Source organism: Coffea eugenioides, unplaced genomic scaffold (genome assembly GCF_003713205.1).
Source record: "Coffea eugenioides isolate CCC68of unplaced genomic scaffold, Ceug_1.0 ScVebR1_3251;HRSCAF=4431, whole genome shotgun sequence".
Taxonomy (NCBI): Eukaryota; Viridiplantae; Streptophyta; class Magnoliopsida; order Gentianales; family Rubiaceae; genus Coffea; species Coffea eugenioides.
Genome location: NW_020863810.1, coordinates 45,401 through 73,304, shown reverse-complemented (window position 1 = coordinate 73,304; position 27,904 = coordinate 45,401). Strand labels below are relative to the sequence as shown.

At 35.6% G+C, this 27,904-nt stretch overlaps 4 protein-coding genes across 4 annotated transcripts; 1 reads left to right on the top strand and 3 right to left on the bottom strand.

Moving 5' to 3' along the window:
* The first annotated feature begins 3,700 nt into the window (after window positions 1-3,700).
* LOC113757701 (zinc finger protein ZAT11-like) lies at window positions 3,701-4,646 on the top strand. The gene has a single exon (XM_027300843.1). It carries the CDS (start codon window positions 3,836-3,838, stop codon window positions 4,472-4,474), a length of 639 nt encoding a protein of 212 aa, XP_027156644.1. The 5' UTR covers window positions 3,701-3,835; the 3' UTR covers window positions 4,475-4,646.
* A 2,781-nt stretch (window positions 4,647-7,427) lies between these two features.
* Window positions 7,428-9,501, bottom strand: LOC113757697 (WAT1-related protein At2g39510-like). Its single transcript, XM_027300838.1, has 7 exons — window positions 9,320-9,501; window positions 9,131-9,193; window positions 8,902-9,018; window positions 8,471-8,708; window positions 8,058-8,219; window positions 7,817-7,968; window positions 7,428-7,629 (listed from the first exon to the last, which is right to left on the bottom strand). The coding sequence occupies exons 1-7, from the start codon at window positions 9,499-9,501 to the stop codon at window positions 7,428-7,430; spliced, it is 1,116 nt and encodes a 371-aa protein (XP_027156639.1).
* Window positions 9,502-14,073: 4,572 nt separating this feature from the next.
* Window positions 14,074-15,195, bottom strand: LOC113757695 (F-box protein CPR1-like). Its single transcript, XM_027300837.1, has one exon. The coding sequence runs from the start codon at window positions 15,193-15,195 to the stop codon at window positions 14,074-14,076; it is 1,122 nt and encodes a 373-aa protein (XP_027156638.1).
* Window positions 15,196-19,582: 4,387 nt separating this feature from the next.
* On the bottom strand, window positions 19,583-20,218 carry LOC113757694 (F-box protein CPR1-like). Its single transcript, XM_027300836.1, has one exon. The coding sequence runs from the start codon at window positions 20,216-20,218 to the stop codon at window positions 19,583-19,585; it is 636 nt and encodes a 211-aa protein (XP_027156637.1).
* Between the last annotated feature and the right edge of the window lie 7,686 nt (window positions 20,219-27,904).

Below are 27,904 nucleotides of genomic sequence, written 5' to 3'. Positions count from 1 at the left end.
TTGTTAATTCTTAATCCTAGAGTAGAGTAGAGGAGAGCATACTAGAGGAAGGATTAAATACAACTGCTTAGTAAGTCAACACTAAATTTAAGTAATAACCGACCCTTCCAACTACCATCTGCCTAATTGTATATTTCCTGATCTCCTTTCCTCTCACATAATCAAAAAAGTCTAAACAATAGAGAGTATGAGGAAGAAGACTGCCGCAACAGCAGCCTCTAGATACATGATAGAGACTCTTATGGAATTCTGCAAAAACGCACGAATTGCAGATTGGAATGGAAATCTTCTATTCCTTCTAGAACCCTGACGTCGAAAAAGAAATCTGTCCAGTACCAACTACCAACTAAGAATGGCAGTTTACATTTTGCAAGAAAATCAATGCTAACTCATACGTTTGACTAGGACTCGGAGTAAAATCTGTAGAAAACAGATATAATATCACAAGCATCGATGGCGTTGATTAAGAATAAGAAAAACATTTACTATTTTTCTATGCATAATGTGCTCGAAATATCAACAAAATCTCGAGTACAATACGCAAAATGCCCAAAACATTCATACTAATTAGCTGTTGACCGTCGCAAGGTGGTGAGCATCGTTAGCAATATCAGCCAGTTCGATATGAAGCCGATTCCGATATGAATCGGCTGAGTCGTAACGGAATGGGAGGATCGGTATGATACTGATCTCCGAATTGCGAATATTATCGTATTCGCAGTGACTCCCTCTGACTCAACCAATATTAGCCGATTCGACCGGCCGATATATTTTTTCAGATTATGTCTTTTTTTGGTATTTTCTAATTTTAGTAAATTTTTCATATATTTTTAAAAAATTTTATGTATTATAATGTGCGTATCATCCGATATTCGACCGATATGTCGCGATGAATGTAAAACAATCAAGACCGCGACGCAATCAAAATGCAATTGCAACCCGCAATGGCGCACCATGGTTGTGAGAGAAATCGTAAGTAGAAGATTCTGAATTGAAAACTTACCGCTTACTTAAAAAAAAAAAAAGAAGAAGAAGAACGTATTTTCCTTAATGGCCACATCAGTATTGTATTCTACGTATAGCGTGAGGTTGCATCTCATATTCTTACGCACCACAGATGATATGATAGCATGACAATCTATATCATCAGCTTAATAATTAACTAAAACTTAAGCAAGAATTCTTGCAACAAGTGTTTTATACGCATGCATCGATGTCGTTTTGAGAACAATTTAGAAGGGAGGTCGTGCGCAAAAGAGTGTTATTTCAATGGGGGTTTATTATGCATTTGTCCTTATCTTCAAGAGTAATATGCGAATCACCAAAAAATATATATAAATATATATATATATATTTATATATATTCTACACAAAGCTTTACATACTAATCAAATCAGGTTCCTCCTTCTAACACCTTTTTCTGACCACAATACGTACTATTAAACTCCTGGTTGTGCACAAATACATCGTACCAAGTTGCATCAAACTGCAGATAGCAAATTCCACGTCCATTCTCCCGGCTGCACCCATATGGCATAAAAAAAAAGAGCCAAAATAGAAAATAAAACTCTTAAACAAATGAAGGAATAAATCCTCTGTCATTAAAAAAATGAAAAAGAAACAAAATAAGAGTAGGAGGAGAGAAATGGGCGCGAAGTTTCGTGAGGCGCGTTAGTTGACTAGCCGCCGGGTGGTTGTGCAAACTGGTCTTGTTAAACTACCTCACCACTCCAGCTAGCTATTCCTTTATATTCTCCATCTGATTCAACACTTACAGGTATTAAAACACGATTTTAGAAAAATAGAGCATATGTTCATACTATCGTAGTAATAAGTACTACTGAGAACAACTCCACTTTTTGGAGCAAATTTAATTGGGTCGTACATGTGAAAGTACGTGAGTAGAACTTTTCAGTTCAAGTCGAAGATTCCAAGTTTAAGACCGAAGAAGCTGCGCTTATTAGTTTTATATATATACTACTCCTTCCTGCTAGATCAAATAACAGGTCCAAAATAGACAAATTGCGTTTAAATTAGACTTAATTAACTCCATGGCCTAATTAAAGTGGTCACTTGCTCCGAGCATTTGACCTTAATTTTAATTCTCCGTTGTTCTGCTAAATCTTCCCACCTTTGGAATTACATTGTATTAATTATCTGGAAAAATGGCCATTTTGATTCGTTATCTTTAGTCCTGCAACCATTTTAAATCTATACCTTTACCGTAGAATGTCAATCTAGGCGTTTTAATGAAAAATTGAAAATTTGTAACGGAGTTAGTCCCATGCACAGTACGTGCACTATTAAATTGACCATTTTGCTCTATTACCATTAGAATCATGTTCAATTTTGTCCTTTTTATATCATTGCACGCCCATCATACACGTATGTAACTGTTTTTTTTTTTTAAAAAAAAAATTTTGCTTTTTTTTTATTTTAAAAGTAGACTTATAATATACCAAACTAGCTCTATTTGGGTTTTCTAATTTCTCATAAAAATCCTATATTGGCTTTTGTTTTGTGAAAAATGAGGGTTTAAATTGCTAACAAGACAAAATTGGACACAACTATAAAGATAATAGACCAAAACGATCATTTTTAAAGGTCCGCACGCATTACACATGACTAACTCCATTAAAAATTTTCATTTTTCTGTTAAAGGTCCTAAATTGATTTTTTCTTTTTTTTTTTAGGTAAAGATGAGGGACTAAAATGATCGCAGTGATAGGTAAAGGATTAATTTAGCTAAGGCCCCAAAGATGAGGGACCAAAATAACCATTCTCCCTTAATTATATTGAATGCGAGATAGACACGAGCTGCATTCTTGGAATTAAGCAATTAAAATAAATTTTCCGTGACCAATACATATCCTTATGTAGCGGTACCGTATACGGTATTGCATAATCGTTACAAAAAAAAAAGAAAAAAAAAGAAACATACGCTCTACTTTGAAATTTTGACAAATGGTTTGCCTAGAAAAATGTGTTCAATCTCATTTCAGCTAATCTTTTTCTCATTTATCTAGTACCTTAAGTCATGCTCATGCATTTGAGCATGATAAAAGTAAAACCCTCTTAATTTCGCTACTAAGCATCGGTACAAATATACATATATGCTTTGATCTGTTCTATATAGCTGTTGCTATCATCTTTTTGGATTGTGAAATTGATGTAGGGTATATTTCAAAAATAGTTCGATTCCAACCTTTTCTTTTCAAGGGAACATATTGACGGATACTTGCATACTAGTAGGAAGCGTGGCAGTAAACTGGAGGAACCAGGTGAGAAAATCTTCTGGAAGACTGAATATTCTGAGTAGGACTTGCTCAGGCTCGCCAAACACGACTCCAAGTGGCTAAAGCCCACAAGGTCACGGCTTACGTTGGTCCTTGACGGCTCACACAAATTCACACCTCATCCAAATTCATTTAAGTATACAACTGCTTCTAGCCTTCTACTACTACTAGTCTGCTACTAGCAGTACTATGGTAGTATACTTTAAGATAAATGGTGTTTATTTTTCTATACGAACACTTTACCAAAACTACCAAATTAGCTAGCTCCCTTATCCCACAAGAAACGTGGTCAGTTTCGTCATTCTATAAAGGTCAACTCAAAAAGTCAAAAGTGCCAATCAAAATTTAACCTATAAATATATATCACCTTTGAGTCATATTCTCATTGCTTACTACTCCTCTCCAGCTGGTTTCACTTTCAAGTTTACAAGCTTTCTTCCTTCAGACAAAGCTTCCATCCTTTTCCGCTTTCACACTCCCATCGAAGCTTCAAAGCTAAGAACCAAAGCCTTCTTCTACTTTCTGCAATCAATATTTCCATGGGAATGAATATGATGAATGTAGGAACCAAAAGAGCCAGGGAACCGGATCAGTTCGACAGCATAACCACCATGGCGAATTGCTTGATGCTGTTGTCTCGAGCAGGAGAGTTTGAAGCATTAAACATCTTCCATCATAACAACAGCAGCGACAATAGCCACAACCCTAGTCGGGTTTTCGAGTGCAAGACTTGTAACAGGCAGTTTCCATCGTTTCAAGCGCTGGGAGGCCATAGGGCGAGTCATAAAAAGCCAAAGCTCGGAGCAGATCTAAGCTTGCAATCCCAGGTGCAGACGTCTCCGCCTAAGCCTAAAACGCACGAGTGCTCAATCTGCGGGCAGGAATTCGCGGTAGGTCAGGCGCTAGGCGGGCACATGAGGAGGCACAGAGCTGCAATGAATGAAGAAATCGGATACCATCAATCTCCTGTGTCATCACTTTCATCTGGCCAACAGCATCAGTCTCCTGTATCATCACTTTCATCCGGCCAGCATGAACCGGTTGTGCAGAAGTCAAATACTAGTAGCGGACGGGTTTGCTGTTTGGACTTGAACTTGACGCCGTTAGAAAATGATTTGGAGTTTCGGCTTGGCAAGGTTGTGGCTCCGCCTGTTGATTGCTTTTTGCAAGGTTGTTAATGAATTCACCGCTGCAAATAGTATTGGATTAATCCCCATGTAGATGTTCAGGAGCTTTTTGATTTTTTTTAATCTCCTTTTTTGTGAAAGAAATCTCTGTATGTTGTACTTGTAGAATCAGATATATTGGGATTGATTTATTTGTTTATACCAGATCATACATATTGTAATACTCAACATATACGTCTTCTTAATTTCAGTATCTTGTGGTTCTAAAAAAAATTGATTTATCTTAGTACCTGAGGAAATTTAGTGGTGCCATATTTTTCTGAACGAACTGTGATTAAAGAGCATATACTTACATAAATAAGAAAAAACAAAAATGGCCAAAGAAGCATTTCAAGTGTTATATTTTGTCAATTTGAGCTTAACAAGGCCCTAAAAGATTTGGAGCTGGTAATAATTCCGTTGATTTGTTTATTTTCTGTTTGGCAACATTTTTTGAGAATATGTTATCAATACAATGATTTTAAAAAAAATATATAAACATATGGCTGGTTGTGGAATGAAATAATGATACATGGATTTTTGCATGAGCTTTGCAGGGATTATTTAGGGCCTAGTAAACAAGAAACAAAGGAAGATCAGCATCTTGTTAAAATGCCAAATATTAGCATCATTTTTAGTTGTCAAATCATCATTTCAAAAATTTGAGATTCCAGACACCCATTAAAAATGATTTAACTTTTCAGGGTCTTATTGTTTGGATAGTTACTTATTTGCAAAAATTTAGTTGCTTGCATCATTAATAGATTTTCTAACTACATTTTTATCTCACACATATTACATCAAAAAAGTATATTTTTTCAAAAACTTATCCCAAATAATCTACTATCCAAACACACTTATTATATTTCAAAAAAAAAAAAGAGTTAAATAGGCTATCACAGAAAGAAACAGGCGAAATGTAAGGTTCAACAATACCCAAACCATTACGATATTCTGTTGAAGCAATAAAGAAAAAAACAAACAGAAATATTGAAAACCATGAATCTAAAGCAGCTAAGCCTACGAAATTTTGTGGGATGTAATGCTATATATATGCCATGAGTATAATTCGGTTACAGAAAATGCTGAGAGATCAGAGCATGGAGATATAGATAATTGGAGTCTCTGTTCTTTCCCTATAATGTAGGTGAAGAATGAAAGAGGAAAGGAGAATCGGGACCGTGAGAAATTGAGAACCTAAAACTCTGTCCAAACCAAACACGACGAACTAATTGAAATCTTGACCAATAGATCAGATTCTCGACTTTTGAGTGACCTAAATCATCATGACTGAGGGCAAAATTAATTGTTTTTCAACATGGTTTTCATGTGATGGACGATGTTATTAAAAGGTTAAAGATATGTTGATCATTTTCCTTCTCACAGCATAAGCCACATCAAAGCTTGTACTGTCGTAGAAATCCCAAGTGTTTTGAGCCAAGGCAGCGCTAAATGGAAGTGAAGTGTGAGTAACCTTGATGTCCAGAAAATCCATTTTTTTGGAACACTTAACAGATAATGTTGAAGGTTGAAAACAATGAGGGTTAAAAATTAAAATACCAAAAAAAAAACATTTCCAAGTGGTGTCTTGATTATACCTCCAATGCACTAAATAGATTAGCTCTAGACTTCCTTTTTTATTTAATTACTTACTTTATATTTTTTGAATGCTTCCTCTTTCTGTTTTTGAAATTGAATGCCCAATGTGTATTCATTGAATTCTGTAAAGCGAATCAGATCAAAGCAGATTCAAGTAAAATACAAACGTAGTCGAAAATATTGTTCAACTTGCCCAAACGCTAATGCCCGTGAATTGGGCCTCATAGTGGATCTCCCTGCATGTAGGTCAAGGCTCAAAGACTAGAAGTTTATCATAATGGGCTTGCTGTTATACAACTTGCATTCGGCTTCGGATTGGAATTAGAGTTGGGCTTTTATTATTAGTACTGCACGCACGCATAAAAGTTGAGCAGTTGTTTCTTAAACTTTTTAAGTGTATCTGTGAATCAGTGGGATGGAACCTAACCTATGGGAGGAAGTCACAAATAGTGATTAATGTGAGGTAAGATTTGAACTTTTGACCTTTCATCCACAACTAAAACTTTAAAATTTTGATAGTGACCAACAAATCAAATGGTTGTTGGCGTATTTGTGAATACATGCTTTGGAGGTTTTCAGAAGGGAGGTGGGGGACGAGAGGTTTGTCAGAAACAAGTTTTGACATTTTGGGAGAGTTTTGAGCTCATCGAAACTCGCCTTCATCCGAATGGTAGGTGCTTCTCAATTAACCAGTTGCTAGAGCCCAGAAATGAAACTTTCCTTAACTTTGCTTTTGGTAGGGCTTTTTTTTGGAGCTACTATCATCAATTTTTAGGTGCTATGCCCAGTTGGCCAGTTATATGGGCCAAGAGCAAGACCGAAGAATGCTGATCACACGGTTCCCTTGGAACCAAATACCAGCCACAAAGTCTTATGGCGAAAGCCTTCAGAAAAGTCATGCAACAAAAGCAACAAGAAAAACGAAGGGAGGCAAATGAGTAAATGAAATATTTGGAACGGTCGATGGCTCGATGCTGTGACGGAGAAGAGATGTTTTACCACTGCTTCAGGGCAGTTTTCCATTCCTTTCAATGTTTCTACATCATTCTAACGTTGCTTTATCTGTGAAGACTTTTACGACTAAAGAAAAGCAATTGATCGTTGTTATGTTTTATAAATGTCATATACTAGTTCATTTCTATGCTCTAGCCGCGAAATTACTTCCCAGGGTAATTTGACTCCATGCTTGATTAATTGCCATTAACTGTGATCTAAATGGTGAAAAAAAGCGCAGCACAAACTTCTTTGATCAATAAATTTAACAAATAAAAACATATGAAGACCAGGTTATTTTTTTTTCTCAATTATTCTCACTTTCAGACACAGCATCTATATATTGCCCTCGAACTTGAAATTGCTCTGCAAATTAGGCAGCATTATCTCCAGCAATATTTGCTTCACTTTTCTCATCAATTGAAGATTTCGTTGACAGGTTTTTGTCAGGTAATTGTTGATCAATTGGCGCTATCTGATCAATATTGTTGGATTTGGATAAAAGACATTTGTCCTTACTCTTGCCCCATATCACTAGGTACAGCCCAAGCATGATAATGACGGCTCCAAAAACCCTATAAGAAGCATAAATAAATATGTATTAGGTTCCATTAAAAATTACTATACAAAATTTTATTGGTAGCGGTCCACACCAAAATCGTTCACTGGATTTTGTTGAAAATATATCACGAAAACATGTTATATGGTTCGAACCATATTGACGAAAATCAAGCTTATTTTTGGGAGAGCGACGTTACGTACCTTCCGAAATTCAACTGCTCAGCTAAGATAAAGCTACTCATAATAGCCACTATAACCATGCTTAGAGGATTAAAGGCAGCGACAAAAACAGGCCCTTTTGCCCTCAGTATTAATCCTGTAACATAATAAGTAACTCCGGAACTGATTAGTCCCTGAAATGAGAAGAAGAATGTAATTGTCATTAGCTTCATACTCTGGTTAATTAGCACATATTGGATTAATCTGGAATAGATTATCTTACGCAGTAAACATAACACAAAAGGATGGTGTCAAAGTGTATCGACCAGATACTAGAATTGCCCCTTTCCGCAACTAAGGTTACGGCAATGGCTTGAAGTGCTCCTGCCATGCATATCATACTCGTGAGGGAGAGTCCAGCTGGGTATGACTTCAATGTGATGGCCTGTCCCCAATCATCAGTTAGAGCTAGCTGCTAAGTTCAGCTGATTCAAACATAAAGGTTCGTAGGAGGCAAACCCCTAGCAAGATTTTGGGAATTGTTATAGAGTTTTTGTTATAACATTGAAAAATCATTGGTTAATCTTCATCCAATATCAAGTCCTGTTTTAAACCTAAATAAATAGGATTAACTTTTCGGCAATGGAGCAAGTGTTTGTCTTTTGTAATATAATCCATTGCTTAATTAACATTTACCTGAAGGATGTAAAAATTGGCCCAACAGAAGCAACCTGCAGCGAGCATAAGAGCTCCTTTGATGGGATCCTGCGGATTTGCTACAGTTGAAGAGTGAACACCGGTGTCGGCTTTGGTCCACGGCAAACCAATGGTGGGTCCTTTAACGAGGGTCATAATCATCGCGCCGCCGACCGTGACAGCAGTCCCTGCAATTTTGACCAGGCCGTCGATTCTTCTGAGATTCACCTGTTCAAGCCTAGTTTACAAGAAGAAATAACAATTAAATTTCTGTTTGGCTAGCTAGCTACATGCAATTTCATGTTGCGTTAGATGCAGTTACTAGACTCTTGCATGTTAACAGTATGAAATATTTATTATAAGTATGAAATATTTATTATAGGTATTGCTATAGAGTACTCAAATCTACTAATATTGGTGGAGTATTATACCTTAAAATCCACGCCAACAAAAACGTTAGGGCAGGAACCATGTTGGTCATAGCAGCGGTAAATGTTGCTGTTGTATATTTCATGGCTGCGTAGTACAAGTTCTGGTCTATGACCGGCCTGTGGAGAGACAGAGACAAATTTGAAGTATTAAACAACTCATTTATGGTAACAAAAAACGATGAGTAGGATTTACTAGTAACAGCAACGTCAAGTCAAGATGCTTGCTTACTCCAATAATCCCAGCAGTAATATCTTCCAGAGAACGGAAAAGGTCATCCTTGGCCTGACTTTCCTGTGGAGTAGATGATAGAGCTGATCAGGTCTTGACATCCATTATCGGTATAATATCATGGAGAGGTTAAAAAAGATCAGTCAGAAGAGAGAAGAATAATTAAGAAGTTAAGGAACTAGCTAATACCTCTCTAACACAACGGCAAAAGGAGCAAATGCAACTGCCGCAAAGAGATTTCTGTATATAGAAAGTGCGTAATGGCTCATACCTTGGTTTAGAGCAGACTTGGCAATTATAGCCGAACCTGCAAAGCCAACCTGCACAAATGTCATCGCCAAATATGGATTTGCGTGCTTTAAAAACCCCATCCCGTGGTGATTTATCACTTAATTTGTAATTACAGTAATGTTAACAATGTAGATACTTGTTTCCGTACTACCAGTGCATGCAGATATATAAATGGGGAGTGCGTGGTTTGCTCGTTTATATAGCTGCTCATGGAAGAACACCCCCTCCACACGTCTCTGTTCTTTCAAGTCTATGGTCTCCATCCGCAACGGATCTTCTGTCCTATATCCTGTGCCACTCTCTGTCCCACTTTTTATTATATTGCTATTTCTCCTTCATAAATATCATGTTTTAGTTCTTTTTTGTTTTCTTAAGATTCAATAACTATTAAAAAGAATCAACTCTCATTAAATGAGATAGGTTTATAGTAACAACTACTTACATTAAATAAGGGTATTTTAGAAAAATTAAAATACAACTACATTTTTCGATTGAAAAGTGGATTATAATTTGGGACAGATGAAAAAGGAATACAGGACTATCAAAGTGGGACGGAGGGAGTAATGAGTTAATAAAATGATAATAAGGCTTTGTTTGGATAGAGTATTATTCTAAATAATTATTTAGAATAATTATTGTAACATTTTTTGTGATGTGATGTATGTGAGGTAAAAAAATAATTAAAAGTATAAAAAGACGAATTGAAAAATGTGCTTATGATATACACAAAAAAAAATTTTAACATTTTTTATGCATTTTGATTTTTTGATTTTGTTAAATTTTGTTTATTACCCAATTAATAGTTATTGAATCTTAAGAAAACAAAAAAGAACTAAAACATAATATTTATGAAGGAGAAATAGCAATATAATAAAAAGTGGGACAGAGAGTGGCACAGGATGTGGGCAGAAGATCCGTTGCGGTCTCCACCACATCCAAAAAAAAAAAAAAAAAAAAAGAAGAAGAAGAAGCTTTCTATCAATTCTAGATTCTAGACCCTCGGTCATTTCCAAAAATCTATATCTAGCAGACCTGTAATTTTGTTTCAAAACTATATGTTTATATTAGCTCAAATAATTAGGATTGACAATGATTGGACCTCCTGATTCCGAATTGAAAACGACCAAAATAGTCCCACAACTATTTTATGAAAGCTGATTGTTCGTTCCATTATCTTTAGTCTTAGCCAATTAGATCCTCTAACTATAATTTTCTCCACCAAAGACCAATGGTTTCCACCGTAAACTGGTTAACTGAGAGGCAAAAACGAAAGGCAACTTTTCAATCCACCTTAAATGCACTAAAACACATTTATAGTGGTAGGTTTTGACGTGCTTAAGTTAAGCTAAAAAGTGTCTTCAAGTTGGATTAAAAAGACAGTTACGTCATAGTGCTATTCCTAGCAGTTTCTGTAGAATAATGTATCGTAACAATTTAACATACGTGAGGTAAAAAAAAAGTGATTAAAAAATATGTTTACGAAAAATTTAAAAATTTTTTTACGAAAAACTGCAATCCAAACAAGACCACAGGTGGTGTTTGAATTGCAGTTTTATATCAAAAAAATTCTTACATTTTTCATACACACATACATCAAATCACTATAATACATTTTTATAAAAAAATTACAAAAACTAGCCATTCAAAGGAGAACTTAATATTATTATTTTGCAATGTGACCTCAGTCCCATCAAACCTCCACTTTGAAGACATGTTAAACGTAGTGCATTTACTTTTTTTCGCAGCACCATAGCACTCGCAGCTGAATCGTGTGCGTTGAAAATCCAGCAGTAGTTGTAAACCGGCAGAGAAAAGTTTGTTTTCAAAGTACCCCGAGGCCCTAAATAGAGTCATTTGCGTAATCAACATTGTACGTAGTAATATCACAAATCAATAGGCAAACTCATGAGTAAATGGCCGAAATAGTCCTTTAACTGTTTTTATTAAAGCAAAATTGGTCGCCCATCTTTAGTTTTGACCAATTAAGTCCTCCAACTAATTTTTTGTTGCCAAAATTTCCAGTTTTCTCCAAAACAAAGCCGTCTCTGCGGTCGACTTGTCACCCCATGAACAAAATTGAAAACTTACTAGACTGAGTTACAAACCATGCACGTGACTGGATCTAGCCTAGAAATTTGTCCAATCATGGCGTCCTAATCTGATTACACTAACGCCAGTGACATTATTTTAACTTAGTTTGGCAGAATACCAACCCACTGTATTAATTCAAAACGATGATCAAGTTCTTACAAGAAATTTATCGAGCTTGTGCGCTGACTCATTTAAGAACGAACCAGGGATGCTGTCCATATCCTCAGTTTGGTTTCTTGAGTCTAAGATTTTAGTGGTGGATAGCTGGTGAAGACGTGGAGTTGAGTCATTAAATTTATGGAATAATGGAAATGGAGCAACGTAATGATAGAGAGATGAGAGACAATTGTGATGGATAATTCGTGGCCAAAAATTAAAGTTGCCAAAAAGGGAGATAAGGAGAAATGAGATACGAAATCAAGAATATGTTACTATATAATAAAGCATAAGCAAGGTTTGGTATTAATAAAAAAGTGTTAATATTTATCTTTTTAAGGATACCATTTCAACATTTTACCATTTATCCACGTCTTATTTGAAAAACCTCTCACTCCTGCGTAACTATCATTACATAACCTCTAGCTCAAACTAATGTTGAGGGGACGGCAGAGTAAGATCAGTTAGAACTCCATCGATAATCCAGAAATGCTACTAGGAATTCACCAAAGCTGTACAGGACCACAAAATCTAGACATATAAGGATGATGATAGAACTTTAATTTAATCAGAATGACTAAAAGCTCGACAATCTTTTACATGAAAATTTTCCGATTTTCGTTAATGAATATCACATCTACGACAGTTAATTGGGCTTTATTAGCTGAGCTTTGACAAATCCAAATTTAACTCACACACAATTACATCTGAAGGCCCCAGATGGAAGAAATTATATCTTCTTAACTGAAAAAATAAAATTATATCTTATATAATGGTTATTAAAAAAAAAAAGCACTCATTTAATGCCTATATTTTAGGACTTCTGAAATGGAAAAAGTGCAAACTTGAAAATGGCAGAGTGAATCGTTTATTATCATTAATTTGTGGAAATGAAGTCATTGTAATAAAGTTGGAGTAAATTTTTGAGGAGTATCATCAATTCTTTGTCATTTTTTTTTAATTAAAAAAAAGGGAACAAGTGAAGTCCGCAAATGATATTTGCTCTCCCGTATAACCTTTTTGTACTCACATAATAAAATATTAGAGTGAAGTGTCAGGAGCAATTCTTAGAGTGCAAATATCACTTGCTTGAAATCTGCAACATTAGAACTATACGATTAGTGTATTCCTAAACCAAATCCTAAATTCACTGCCTATTTCTTTCCTTGTAGAAACTACCTGATTCATCCCCGAAGAAGTGACCAATAATTTGCACAATTGCTACGTGCTGTCAAACACTTGAAGACGGGAAAATTTGGATTAATATTCAGTCATCTATTGCAAATAGAACAACTAGGACAGGGTGCAACCGTGGGTTTGCAAGGTGATGATGGGATCTCCATCTTTTCCTTGTGGAAGTTAATTTAGGATTCTGCTTTTCTGAATAGCTGTATGCAAATTTATCTCCATAACGCTACATTTATTTTCTGGTAGAGAAGCTTGTTGTCAGAGAACATTTTGCAAATCTATCTCTGTTAGAAGTTGGCCTCTTACATGTACAAAGGCCTCATATGGAGAGCTTGTCCAGGAATTAATACTGGAAATCTTTCTCCATTCCTTTCCCGACATCCACGATGCACCCCAAAAGTTCGTTTCCGATGCGAATGGTGAGATTGGTGCCTAGGTATTCTAACATTAGTGTTCGAGAAGAGCATTACTCGGTTAAAAAAAAAAAGGAGGTTAAGGATGAAAACGAGCCAACAAAAATAAATGGGCATATTGGTAGTTCATGGAAAGTATATGATGATTCAGTCAGGTAGATGAGGAATTAGGAATCAGGAGACGTATGCTGCCGTGAAGATACATATTGGTTGTTCAACTTTCTATTGCAATAATAAAGACAATGATTGCTTTTTACAGAAACAGCCAAACAGAGTATTCCATTGCAAATAGATTTTCTTTGTTTCGCTCTCTTGTTTTTTTGTCTAGTAACCACATGACAAATTTTGTTAGAGTGTGAATTTGAGCCGCGGCCATTTGAATTTGTGTTTTAGATACATTATTTTTCACACTTAAATGGTATCAAGAATGTACCTTACAACCAATTGATCTTCATGCAAGTTATACAGAGAAACTTCTGCATATACAAGTTCTCAAAATAGATAAATGTAGTCAAACTTTTACATATTTTCGCAGGAGAAGATGCTTTCCTCGTTATTTGAAACTCAGCTTCTTGAATTGACTAACCTTATTTTAAGATGTAAATGGTGACCACTTTAAAAGACATTAAGGATTGGCACACTCTGCAGTTTGCACGTTTATTGTATTTGCCAAAAGAAAGTAGCTAGCAGTTTGACATTGAATTTGAGGTTTACAACAATCGGAAACAAAAAGAGTGAAGCCTATGGAAATCCTGAAGGGCATGAACAATTCCTTAAAAGCACATAAAGTAATGGAGAGCTTGATCAACTGCATACAGGATGATCACTTGTTTTCTTGACTGAAACCAAACTTTCCTTGTAAATCACAATTTTCAGAAACGTTTCTTGCCCGCCAAAAACATCAAACTTCTGTACTTGATGGCCTGCAGTAAGGGGACATAAAATCAATTGTTGTCCGAAATTGCTATCTATGAGGAGCTCATCATTCCAAACAACCTTAATGAAAGGGTTCCCCAAACCAGGTCCAACTGAAAATATTTTTGTCCAAGACTCCTTAACACCATATTCATTCATCATCCATATATCAATGCGATCTTCCCCGGGTCCCGAAAACCAAGTTGAGATTAATGTGAGGGATTCTCTGAGGACATCAAGACGAGGAGGAACAAGTTCATTCACCAACAAAGCATCAGGTATTCCTATCTCTTCCACTACTTCACTGCTCATGTTGAAAGAAAAGAGCACTGCCCTTTCCCTTGCTGCCCGATGGAATCCGCTCCAGTGCATTCGTCCATCAAATAACATGCAGAAGCGGGGATGCGCCAAAGTTGGAAACTTGGCATCAACCTCTCTCCAGGAATCAGTACTCAGGCTATATAGATCAGCTTTAAATAGTATATGATTTTTAATCATAATAGAAGCGTACTCGGCCAAGATAACAACTTTATAGTCGTTGGTATTAGGATCGTAACCTAATCCATCATAAACTTCAGAACATAGAAAGCCTTCTCGGCGTGAGTTGCAGGGCGGAGGAGGAAGAAGCTTGACTTGCCGCGTTGCTGGGTTAAATAAGTACTTTTCATTCACATCGTTGACGTAAAGCAGACCGTTGCAATGGCATACGAAGTCGGCAAAATAGCCATGATCTAAAAATGGCAAGTGTCGTAGATCAGGCTGGGGGAAATTGCGGATAGATTCCAGACTAGAATGGATAGACAGGAAAGTAGGGGGCGTTTCATCTATGTCACAAGGCACATTCTTGAGTAGAAGACGTTTGGTATTTTTGGCGCGGCTAAGATGAATAGCTATGAACTTGGGGCTTTCGATCAAAGCACACCACGATTTGCAGACGCACTTCAATAGGATCAATGATTTCACTGTCAACCGCAGTAGAATTTCTATCAACAAGTGTTCAGGTAAATCCATCGTGATTTAGAGGAACGACAGAGCGCAGAATTCAAGATGTAGAACCGGCTAAGAAGAACACAAAGAAAAAAAAAAAAACTACTAGTACAGAAGTCGGAGAAAAGCGCCCAAGAGTTGTGGACGCCGGGAGCTGGACAGTTACGAGGCTTTGGTAGAAAACTCAAGTCCAAGGTAGTTAAGTAGCATTGTGGGGCTAGGAAAACTTTGACGTGGTTGAGGGAAGTGAGGGCCGAAGAATTAAACGGTTCCGGCCCTCTTCAGCGAAATATATTTATGCTCCTGTCCTTAAACCGGAATACATTTATGGGTTATTGAAAAGAGACAATAATTTCCATCAATCAACCCGATTTCATTACCTAATCCAAAGTTCCAAACCTATGAATCAGATGGTGGAATAATTAAATAGTCATTGGGAGATAAGCGTAACTTATTCGATCAAATAATTTAATTAGAAGTCCTTAAAATTCCAAAATTAGTTAAACCACCATGGAGCACAAAACAATCATTAGAAGAGGGAAAAGCATCCATGGAGTTATGGCCTTCAATCAATAGGTCTACTTGGCGCCAAAAAAAAAAAACAGCGGATGTTTTTAAACACATATAAATATGTGGAAAGTAGAAAAAAAAACTCACAAACAAGTACTCATGATTCAAAATTCAAGAACAATAAACTTACAATTCTCACAATTTTGGAGGCTTACTCTATTTTCTCACTCTACTCTTCAAATCGTAAAGACTGCAATAGCAGTACATATATAAGGCAAATACTTTGGTCAATCCAGTTAATGTAGATCTAATGATTCAAAATTTAACACATCACGTAGCCAAATCAAGTATTGAAAATGTGGCAAAATTTGAATAACTAGATCTACAAAATTAGGTCTACCCAAATTTTTGCCGCTAAAATAAAACTACTAAACCAACTTACTCAGGACGATATCAAGGAAACAAGTTGCTTAACCGACTAAAGAACAGTAGGAAAACTCGATCACCCTGAAATATTAATCAACCAGTACCACGTAAAAACGGAACCTGCCAAACTTTAAGAAAGGCTCACATAAAATGCGGGTACAACTTCTAAAGATATTTTGCAACCAATTAATCAACAAACAACATTTAAATTAAAACAGGATTCTGCTTATTTTGCAAAATTTCTCTCTATAACTCTTTATCTTTATTTTCTGGTATAAAAGCTTGTTGACATGGATGTTAGCGTCAGTTCATAAAAGGCCCCAAATGGAAAGCTCGTACAGGAATTAAGACCGGAAAGCTTTCTTCATTCCTTCCCCGACATCCACGATGCACCACAAAGTTCTTTTCTGATGCGAATGGTGAGATTGGTGCATTGCTATTCTAAGATTAGTGTTATTGAGACAACTTGTAGATAGCGTTACCTGGTAGAGAAAAGGATCTAGGATGAAAAACAAGCCAATACATAAACTTCTCGTTGTCCAACCTGAGGCCTGAATTTGAGGCGCCCATCGGAACACATTGAGCATCCTCCTTCCCGACTGAAACCCACCAGTTGGACATATGGACAGTGGCGGAGCTTGAAAGAAATCTTAGTGGGGGCAAAAATAACACTAAAATTTTTTATCTACTCTTTTTTTAGTTTTTTAAGCAAAAAAAATAAATAAATTCATCAACAAGTACAAATGATACGTATATTCCATGAAAAGTATAAAAGGACAAACTCAAAATTATTAATGTAATAATAATTTTATTTCAAAAACAAATTAAACTATTTACAATTGCTCACGACGAGTTTTCATATTTTGATAATGATTTATAACTTTCTCATTTTGAACTTCACAAAGTATATTTTTCTTAATATAAGTAACTAAACTAAATTTTGTGACCCATTCTTTCACATATTTTCTAAAAAAACTCTGGAGGCACACTTAAAAGTATGTCAAAATTATATAAGTATCATAGAAATTTAAGTGGGGGCCCGTGCCCCGGTGCCCCCACCTTAAATCCGCCCCTGCATATGGATATAAAGCCTATCGCATTTATGCCTGCTCATGTCAGCCATTCATTCCCAGAGAGTTGAGATCTCAGCTAGATGGTTAAGTTCACTAGTTTTCGTTATATGATATGACTGGACTTACTTCTTTTTTTTTTTTTTTCTAAAAAAAGGGACTATATATTGAAATAACTTAAGTTCTAGGTACAAAACGAGAGAAGCAAATTCTTTTAATATCTATATCTACTAGATTTTTTAATCAGGAGAGACACTTTCATAGCATACAAAAATTGTATCTTACTGAACACTCAGTTTCGCCAATCTGTCAATGCACTGGAATTAAGTTTTTGGTGACATAAATTACAGCACCAATGCGGGTGTACGCTCTGGAGCTGCGGCGTTATGAACGAGTCTCATAAGCTACTAGTTCCTTCTTAGTGGTAGCTATTTCAACTGTAGAACTTTGTTTTTGATACATAATTAACGTCGTATCAGAAATGGTAAATCTTGTTCATATGGCCATCTGATTCTGCATATACTTTTTTTTTATTCTGCATATACTATTATTGGTTTGACATGGAATACATGTGATCATTAAATTAGGTATATGCGGAATTAAAAATCAGGAGACTTATGCCGCAGTATGATATTGGTATTCTTGTCAAACTTGTTCAACTTTCTAATCCAAATTTCCATTAAAGACATGATCGAATTTTATAGAAACAGAGAAACAGAGTATTTCATTGTAAATAGATGTCCTTTTTTCCTTTTTTTTTTTAAAATTTCTCTAGTAACCATGACAATTTTTTGGCCTGCGAATTGAACCCTGACCAATCTAATTTGGGCTTTGACCACATAAATTTTGTCACTCGAACTATATCAAGAGGAAATCCCTTGCAACCAATTGATCTTACATGTAAGATATATAGATACTTTCCGCATACACGTTTTCAAGTAAACGTGACCGAGAGATTCACAGGAAAAGGTGCCTTCCTCGTTATTTGAATCTAGAGCTGGCAATTTGTCCCAAGTCCCAATAGGCTACCCATGCTCAAAGGAACTTTGGGCGGGATGGGTATTATAATTTGGTATTGGATTTAAGTTGGGACACATCCCAACTATACCCATTAATGAATGGGAAATGATGGGAAATACTTGGGTACCCATTGGGCTCAAATGGCAAGGGCTCCGTTTGGATTAGCTGTTTTTGGTAGGTGTTTTTGAAATATTTTATTGTAGCAGTGTATATGAAAAAATTTTACTATAAATTTTTTTTGAAATATTTGATATATTAATATGGATGGGATGTTTCTTGAGTTATTGTATATTACTGTAACATTGTATTTGAAAAACTTATTTTTTGAAAAAAAAGTCAATCCAAACGGAATCTTAGATTCAAAAATTATCTTTAACAATTTTTATAGTCATACCAGCAAATATAATCTAGTAGTCTTCCTAGTCATTATGCACAAGAATTTCCAGCATTTCAATTAGTTTAGACATGTCATCCTTGGACAATGATAAGGATAAATATTCAACATCCTAAGGACCTTGGTCATCTTGATATATGTTGGAATATGGCTGTATATCTATCTTTTCCTTTATTTGTTAATCCAATTTTTGGTGGGAATCTTGAGTATAAAGCACTTGCATGTTTATTTAATAAAACTAAAAGAAATTTAATAAATCAAAAATATTAAAATTATATAAAAATAAAAAATGAATTAAAGGAAAAAAAATATGTAGAAAATGGATTTGGGTATTGGGCGGGATCAATCTAAACCCATCCCAAAATGATCCCGCCCAAGTTAGTCCCAAAACACATATGGGTAAGGTTGGGCCCAAACCCATATGACTCGGTTCCATCTCAAACCCAAGCAAATCCCGCCCATTTTGCCACCTCTATTTGAATCTTACCCTCTTCAATTAAGCAACTGCATTTTAAGACGTAAATAATGACCACTTTAATTAGAAGAAATTTACCCTCGGTATGCTCTGCAGTTGCACCATTATATATTTCCATATGAAAGTAGCCAGCAATAATAACATTGAATTTTGATTCACAACGACAGATCAAAAGACTACTGCTTTGTGAAGCCTATAGAAGTCCTAAAGAGCATGCACAATACCTTAAAATCACATAATTAAGACAGTGGAGAGTTCAACGATGATCACTAGTTCTCTTGATTGAAATCAAACTTTCCTTGTAAACTATAATATCCAGAAAGGTTTCTTGCCCGCCATAAACATCAAACTTCTGGAGTTGTTGGCTTGTAATGAGGGGACATAAAATCAACTGTTGTCCGAAGCTACTATCTATAAAGAGCTCATTCTTCCAGAAAACCAGAGAGAAGGGGTCCCCAATCCCTGGTCCAATAGAATATATCTTTGCCCAAGATTCTTTAACACCATATACATCCATTATCCATACATCAATATGGTCTTCTCCTGGTCCCGAAAACCACGCTGAGTTAATGCAAGGGATTCTCTTAAGACATCCACACGAGGAGGAACAAGTGCACCTACCATCAGAGCATCGGGTACTCCTATCTCTTGGACTACTTCACTGCTCACATGAAAAGAAAAGAGCACTGCCCTTTCCCTTTCTGCTCGATGGAATCCGCTCCAATGCATGAGTCCATTAAATAAAACACAGAATCGTGGACGTGCCAGAGTTGGAAACATGGAATCTATCTCTCTCCAAGAATCAGTACTTAGGCTGTATATATCAGCTTTAAATAGTGTATGATCTTCAACTAAAGAAGAAGCGTACTCAGCCAATATAACAACTTTGTAATCATTGGTGGTAGGATCATAACCTAATCCCTCGTAAACTTCTGTACATATGAAGTCTTCTGGACGCGCGTTGCAGGGCGGAGGAGGAAGAAGCCTGACTTCGCGCAATGCTGGATCGAATAAGTACGTGTCATTCACATCGTTGAGATAAACCAGGCCGTTGCAATGGCATACGAATTGAACAGAAGAGCCATTATGCAAAAACGGTAAGTGCTGTAGATCAGGTACTAGGGGTTTTGGGTCGCTACGAGCGCAATACATTCCTCTCCATTTAGCAAGTGGCAACGGACTATGAAGCACAGTTTAACTGGTAAGATGCTTTAAAGGGGTAAATGGAGAACCAAAGTGGCAATGATTTGATCATCTTTAAAAAAACAAAAAAAAAGGGGCAACGATTTCCATCAAACAACCTGCCTTACTTATCTGGATTCAACCTATGACTCGAAGTTAGAAAGGGATAAAAAAAGTGGCAACAATTTCCATCAAATAACCCACCTTAATTAGCTGGATTAAACCTATGACTTGAAGTTAGAAAGGGATCAAGATAATTAAATTAAAAGTTCTTAACATTTTAAAATTGGAAAAATTTGGAAAAAGGAAGTAGGAAGAATTAAAATTCATAAGTAAGGTGTGATTTTGAGAAATTCATAAATATTGTATGGATTACTGTCCTTAAATGGAAAAAAATTAATTTTGTAGCTATTTATGAAAATACCTTAGTGCATACCATCACTTTTAAGGGCACATATTTTTATTTAAATGTGCCTTCGAATGTATAAATTTATTCACCAAAATGAGCATTTTAATTCATTGAGGTAAACATTACAATTTAATAAAGTGCATATTGTTACACAAGTAATTTAATCATTTGGCAATAAATGTATTACCTTTCTTGAGTCATGAATTGTGATCCATACCCGACTTACAAATTTTCTAAAAATTAACCATACTTATGAATTTCAATTCTTCCCATTTCCTTTTTCTAATTTTTCCTTGAAAATTTGTTAAACCAACATGGATCAGAAAAACAATCATGGGATGTTGGAAAAGCATTTATGGATTTTTGGCATTCAATTAATAGCTTCTCAATTTTCTTGGCTTCATATAACTCGGCGAGGTTAAAGAACACCAATAACAATCAAATTGAATGACGAATTTAATTGTCATAAATGTAAATGTACCACTACATTGCCAGGATAAAAAAATTATTAACGTGTGAATTGAAAGGGTCAACATTTCAAATGCAATTTGAAGGCCACTAGTCCTCTAGTGAAAAACATTTAAAATCAGCTTTGGGCAGCAGTTGTGAAGATTAATAAATTGGCAGAAACTCGAAAGGTACAAAAGTCTATTGATACGTCATACAGATGAGAGCTTTTGTATGGGACATATACACCATCACAAACATAAAAACACCAACCAACTTTCGGGTTCAGCTTTCAGGATGAAATTGATGACAGCACAAACTAGCTACATTTGGCAGGAATGCATAAACTGTTGGATCCTTAATCCAACATTGGACTTATATGTGAATAATTATGTATTGTAAACTGTCAATTAAGGTTAAACCTAATTAAAGTGATCAAATATAATTTGGGTTTAATGTATCTAATAGGATGTGGGACCTTTAATGTATAGAAACTTATGGGCTCCTATTTCAATGATGGGCTGAAATAGGGCTCCAAAAGGTAACATGAATGTTGCCTATAAATAGGGTTATGGTTCCCAGGTCACAAGTATCGTTTTAGTTGTCGTATTTCCTAATACCACAAAATAGCTCCTCCCTGATATCCCATCGTCATAAAAGATACCAGAGAGAAACTAAAGGCCTCTCTCAAAGGATCGGTGAATACTTGTTGACCTGGAAGGCCACCCCAAAATTTCTAGGGATTCAAGTGTCAAATCTATCAATATGGATTCAGGTACGCTTCCGCTATTTTACAGTTAATTTATTTCTTAATAATCGCCATACAGATCTTGGGTTTAAAGGTGATGATTTTCACCAGTGGTTAGATTTAGATAACCATCCTAACAAGTGGTATCAGAGCCCATATGATTGATTATTAGGAAATAATTTTGTTTTAGTAATTCATAATTGTATTACTATTGGTTTGGTTTTCATGGCTACTGGCTGCGGTCTCTGATGCTAGTAAATACATTATTGTTACGTGTTCAAATCTTCGGTTGCTAGCTGATTCATTGTTTGATTATACATGAATATGATTTTGGTTGCTTTTGCCGCACAAAGAGAATTCAGTTTTGACTCTGTGGTTCTGGTCTCGGTCACGATGCCATGCTTGTACGTGATCCAGTATAAAAAAAAAAAAAAAAAGATTCACGGTCAGAACTATGATATGAATCCAGTTAATATCGCTTCCCGTTAATTGCCGACTTTGGAAATTGTACAAAAGCAATCTGGAGGTTACAATTGTACAATTTGGCAATTTACAAAGGTACAAATCACTTTTGTTCTGTGGGTCACGTTACCAAATATGATAATGAATGGATGAATTCGTGGGTTCCACCACTATGATGGACAAGTCATCAGAAGGCTTTCATGAATTGTAGCATTTATTGTTTTGCTTAACAATGAATCCAGGCGTCCGGTTTTGTTTGAATTTATGACCAACTGGCACGTGTTTTCAAAAAATTACTTGGCCTAGTTAATTTATGACCAAGTTTACTTGGCCTAGTTAATTGTTTTTTTTTTTATATCGTTGAATGCATTTATGAATATGCTTTCGATTATAAAGTTAGGACAATTAACTTGAATTTTTGAATTGTTTCCTTGCTTGAGAAACAATATGCTTATATTTATATGTTAAGGATATTAGGGTTTCTCTAATTTAAGTGACTCCTAATAAAGCTAATAAGATATTTAATCCCTACAAAGTTCATATGTTTGGCCCACTATACATATAGTTTTATAAAGTATTTATGGACTTAAAAAAAAAAATTGGGCTTGAATAATAAATTGGGTCAAATTATGGATATGGACCTTTGGTCCAATAAGTTTTGATCCAATTGATTGGTTTGATCAGAGTTAACTAAAGTTGACTTTGATCAAAATTTTGTTTAATTTGTATAATTTTAAATTTGAATATTGGTATGATTATATATATTTTGGAATAAATTAATTGACATAATATGCCACCAAAGTGACCTCTATTATGAAAATTAATTTATTTTAGAATATAACTAGTTGAGTACTTGTAATTTTATGAATATTGATCGGCCCAAAGGAATGTCCATATTTAATAAAATTACATGTGCACTTGTAGTAATAAATACGTGATAATTATTTGGATTTTACATGTGATTTATAAATTGGCCCAAAGGAAAATTTATTTTTCGACATGTTATTATTATCAGTATTTATTACTGCACCAAGATATCACTTAGAAATTAATATTTTTGTCCAAAGACAAAATATTAATGGAATATCGATATCTTGAGATGGGGTTACCTTTATTTAAATTTATTATTGTTTTGATTTATGTGAGCTTATTTTAATTATTTTATGTTTTCTGTTCAGTTGCGAATGATCTTACAAATATTACTTCCAACATCAATAATATTCCTATGCTGAATGGCACAAACTTCAAGTCCTGGAAAGAAAATCTCTTGATAATACTTGGAGTAATGGATCTCGACCTTGCGTTAAGGGATGATTCTCCCCCACCTCTTACAGATCAGAGTACCTCTGATGAAAAGAGAAATAATGAGAAGTGGGAGAGATCAAATCGCTTGTGTCTGATGATCATTAAAAAGACCGTTCCAGAAGCATTCATGGGAACAATGTCAGAAACGACTGTAATCGCTAAAGAGTTCTTTCAGGACATTGAAAAAAGGTTTGTCAAGAATGAAAAGACTGAAATTAGTACGCTTTTGACACGTCTAGTTTCAATGAAATATAGTGGTAAAGGCAACATCAGAGAGTATATCATGGAGATGTCTCATCTTGTTTCGAAATTAAATGCACTTAAGTTGAAACTCTCTGAAGAGTTACTAGTGCATTTGATTTTAATATCTCTTCCTACACAGTTTAGTCAGTTTAAAATGAGTTACAACTGTCAAAAAGAGACTTGGTCTCTAAATGAACTCATCTCACACTGTGTAGAGGAAGAGGAAAAGTTGAAGCAAGAGCAGACAGAAAGTGCCCATCTGGTGTCAACCACTAATAATAAAAGTAAGGGACTAAAAAGAAAGAAGGAAAAAGGAGCTGCAGGTACAGCGCCACAAAAGAAACAACAAAAGAAATCAAATGATCAGGGAAAGAATAGTTGTTTCTTCTGTGGAGCTGAAGGGCATCAAAAGAAGCATTGCACCAACTATCACGCTTGGCGTGCTAAGAAAGGTATGCTTCTTAATTTGGTTTGTTCTGAAGTTAATTTAACTTCGGTACCTAGACACACATGGTGGTTAGATTCTGGTGCAACAACTCACATCAGTGTGTCTATGCAGGGTTGCCTGAATTGTCGAAAGCCTAATGATAATGAAAGATATATCTACGTGGGCGATGACAAAACAGTTCAAGTTGAGGCAATTGGAGTTTTTAGATTATTGTTAAAAATCGGATTTTATTTGGATCTCTATGAGACATTTGTTGTACCGTCTTTTAGACGGAATTTAATTTCTATTTCTGCTTTAGACAAATTTGGTTATTTTTGTTCATTTGGAAATGAAAAATTTGAATTGTTTCATGATTCCAAATTGGTTGGTTCTGGTTCTTTAATGCATTACGATAATCTATATTTAATTGATACGATTGCCTCATTTAATGAATCTCTGCATTTGAGTACTAGAGGAGTTAAAAGAAAATTAGCCAATAAGAATTCAACTGTATTATGGCACAAGAGATTGGGACATATCTCCAAACGGAGAATGGAAAGGCTTGTGTCAAATGAAATTCTCGATCCCTTGAATTTTACAAATTTTAATGATTGTATTAATTGTATAAAGGGGAAACAAACCAATCAAAGGAGATTTGAAGCCAATAGGTCTTCAGACGTCTTAGAACTTATACATACGGATATTTGTGGGCCATTTTCTACATCTGCTTGGAATGGTCAACAATATTTTATAACGTTCATAGACGATTTTTCAAGATATGGCTACATATATCTCATTTCAGAAAAATCACAGTCACTGGACGTGTTCAAAAATTTTAAAGTTGAAGTTGAGAATCAACTCAACAAAAGAATTAAAAGCGTCAGATCTGACCGTGGTGGTGAATACTATGTAGATACGACGGTTCAGGTGAACAACGTCCAGGACCATTTGCTAAATATCTAGAGGAATGCGGTATCGTCCCACAGTACACTATGCCGGGTTCACCCACTATGAATGGTGTAGCTGAAAGACGAAATAGAACGCTTAAAGATATGGTAAAGAGTATGATATGTCATTCTACCTTACCAGAGTCACTCTGGGATGAAACACTTAAGACTGCAGCATATATCCTTAATAAAGTTTCAACTAAAGCAACTATCAAAATCCCTTATGAGCTTTGGACAGGAAAAAAGCTCAGTTTAAAGCATATGCATGTTTGGGGTGTCCAACTGAGACAAGGCCTTACAGGCCTAATGAAAAGAAACTGGATTCAAGAACGATTAGTTGTTATTTTATTGGATACTCTGAAAGATCCAGAGGTTATAAGTTTTATGATCCCACAGCCAAATCAATTTTTGAGACAGGAAATGCTCGGTTCTTTGAGGATGTCGAGTTTGGGGGAGAAAATACAGTAAGGGACATTGTCTTTAAAGAAGAATACATTAATATTCTCACAGGTGTCATTGATCTTGTTTTGGATCCTATTCCTGAACAAGATCATGACATAACAAATCAAGACAATGTCGAAGAACAAACTCTTCCTCTCCAAGAACCAGTGCCATTAAGAAGATCCACTAGAGAAAGAAGAAGTGCAGTGCCAGATGATTACATTATTTTTTTCCAAGAACATGAGGATGACATTGGATTGATGGAAGATGATCCAATCAACTTCCGTCAAGCCATGGAAAGTTTAAATTCTCAAAAGTGGATCGATGCCATGAATGAGGAGATTAAATCCATGAAGGACAATGATGTTTGGGATCTTGTCCCATTGCCAGAAGGTGCGAAACCCATTGGTTGTAAATGGATATTTAAAATCAAAAGGGATTCGCAAGGCAATGTGAAAAGATACAAAGCTCGTCTTATCGCTAAGGGATTTACACAAAAACAAGGTATCGACTATAAAGAAACATTCTCTTCAGTCTCTTCAAAGAACTCTTTTAAAATTATCATGGCACTAGTGGCGCAATTCGAGCTTGAGTTACATCAGATGGATGTAAAGACAGCGTTTCTCAATGGTAACATTGATGAGACGATTTATATGGTGCAACCAGAAAACTTTGTGTCAGGAGATCTAAAGAATATGGTTTGCAAACATAAAAAATCCATCTATGGGCTCAAACAAGCGTCTCGATAATGGTATTTCAAATTTCATCAAGTGATCATCTCATGTGATTTTGAGATGAATTTAGTAGATGATTGCATATACCATAAGTTCTGTGAGAGCAAGTATATTTTTCTGGTATTTTATGTTGATGACATTTTGCTTGCCAGCAATGATATAGGTCTATTGCATGAAACTAAGAAATTTATGACTAAGAATTTTGAGATGAAAGATCTTGGTGATGCATCTTTTGTGTTAGATATACAAATACACCGAGATTGATCTCATGGTATTTTAGGACTATCACAAAAGAGTTATATCGAAAAGGTTCTCAAAAGGTATGGCATGCAAAATTGTAAATCAGGTGACACTCCCGTGACTAAAGGAGACAAATTTAGTCTTGAACAGTGGCCCAATAATACTTTTGAAGAAAAAGAGATGCAAAAGATTTCTTATACATCAGCAGTAGGGAGTCTAATGTATGCTCAAGTATGTACGCGTCCGGATATTGCGTACATTACTGGAATGTTGGGTAGGTATTTGAGTAATCCTGGATTAGATCATTGGAAAGCAACCAAACGGGTCTTACGATATCTGCAGAAAATAAAGGATTACATGCTCACGTATTGGAAGTCAGATGAGTTAGAGATCATCGGGTATACTGATTCCGATTATGCTGGATGCAAAGATACTATGAAGTAAACATCAGGCTATGTCTACTTGTTGGCTGGAGGTGCCATATCCTGGAAGACTGCTAAACAGTCCCTCATAGCATCTTCCACTATGGCTGCAGAATTTATAGCTTGTTATGAGGCATCCAACCAAGGAATTTGGCTGCGAAATTTTGTCATAAGATTACGTGTAGTGGATGGCATTGAAAGATCACTTAAATTATTCTCCAATTCCAAAAGGAATAAGTCAGCAGTCTTGTATTCCAATAACAATAGGAGCTCAACCAAATCTAAACATATAGATATCAAGTTCCTGGCTGTTAAAGAAAGAGTGCAAAAATTGACAGTTATCGATAGAGCACATCGGGACAAACTCCATGGTTGCGGATCCGCTTACTAAGGGATTGCCACCCAAATTGTTTCATGAGCATACTGCTCATATGGGTGTCGTGTTATTAAATGATGTACAGTTTTAGTGGGAGTTTGTTATTTTGAATGCTCTTATGATATTTTTCAGTTATTAAGGATTTAAGAATATTTTATGCATAAATAAAGTTTGAATTTATTTACACTCTAATTTTGGTATGGTTTGATCTCATAAAATTTAAGATGGACCAGTTAGTAATAGGCATGTTTTGATCACATTACATGAAATTTCCATGCTACACATCCACATCATGATTCATGTCATTCAATTGCATTGATATATGTGACCATTGATGGGTCGAGTTACGAAATTGTAACAAAGGCCGTTTTGATCCTATATTTGTGTAATTGATGGACCGAATTGGTTGCAGATACATTGTGATAATAACAGTAAAGTTGAGTTCATACGGTTAA

Coding starts and splice junctions, on each gene's coding strand:
- LOC113757694 (XM_027300836.1), bottom strand. CDS start 20,218: ATGTATTGCGCTCGTAGCGACCCAAAACCCCTAGTACCTGATCTACAG.
- LOC113757695 (XM_027300837.1), bottom strand. CDS start 15,195: ATGGATTTACCTGAACACTTGTTGATAGAAATTCTACTGCGGTTGACA.
- LOC113757697 (XM_027300838.1), bottom strand. CDS start 9,501: ATGGGGTTTTTAAAGCACGCAAATCCATATTTGGCGATGACATTTGTG. Junction 9,019..9,130: donor TTACTGCTGGGATTATTGGA/GTAAGCAAGCAT, acceptor GTCTCTCCACAG/GCCGGTCATAGACCAGAACT. Junction 8,709..8,901: donor TTGTTGGCGTGGATTTTAAG/GTATAATACTCC, acceptor CTTGTAAACTAG/GCTTGAACAGGTGAATCTCA.
- LOC113757701 (XM_027300843.1), top strand. CDS start 3,836: ATGGGAATGAATATGATGAATGTAGGAACCAAAAGAGCCAGGGAACCG.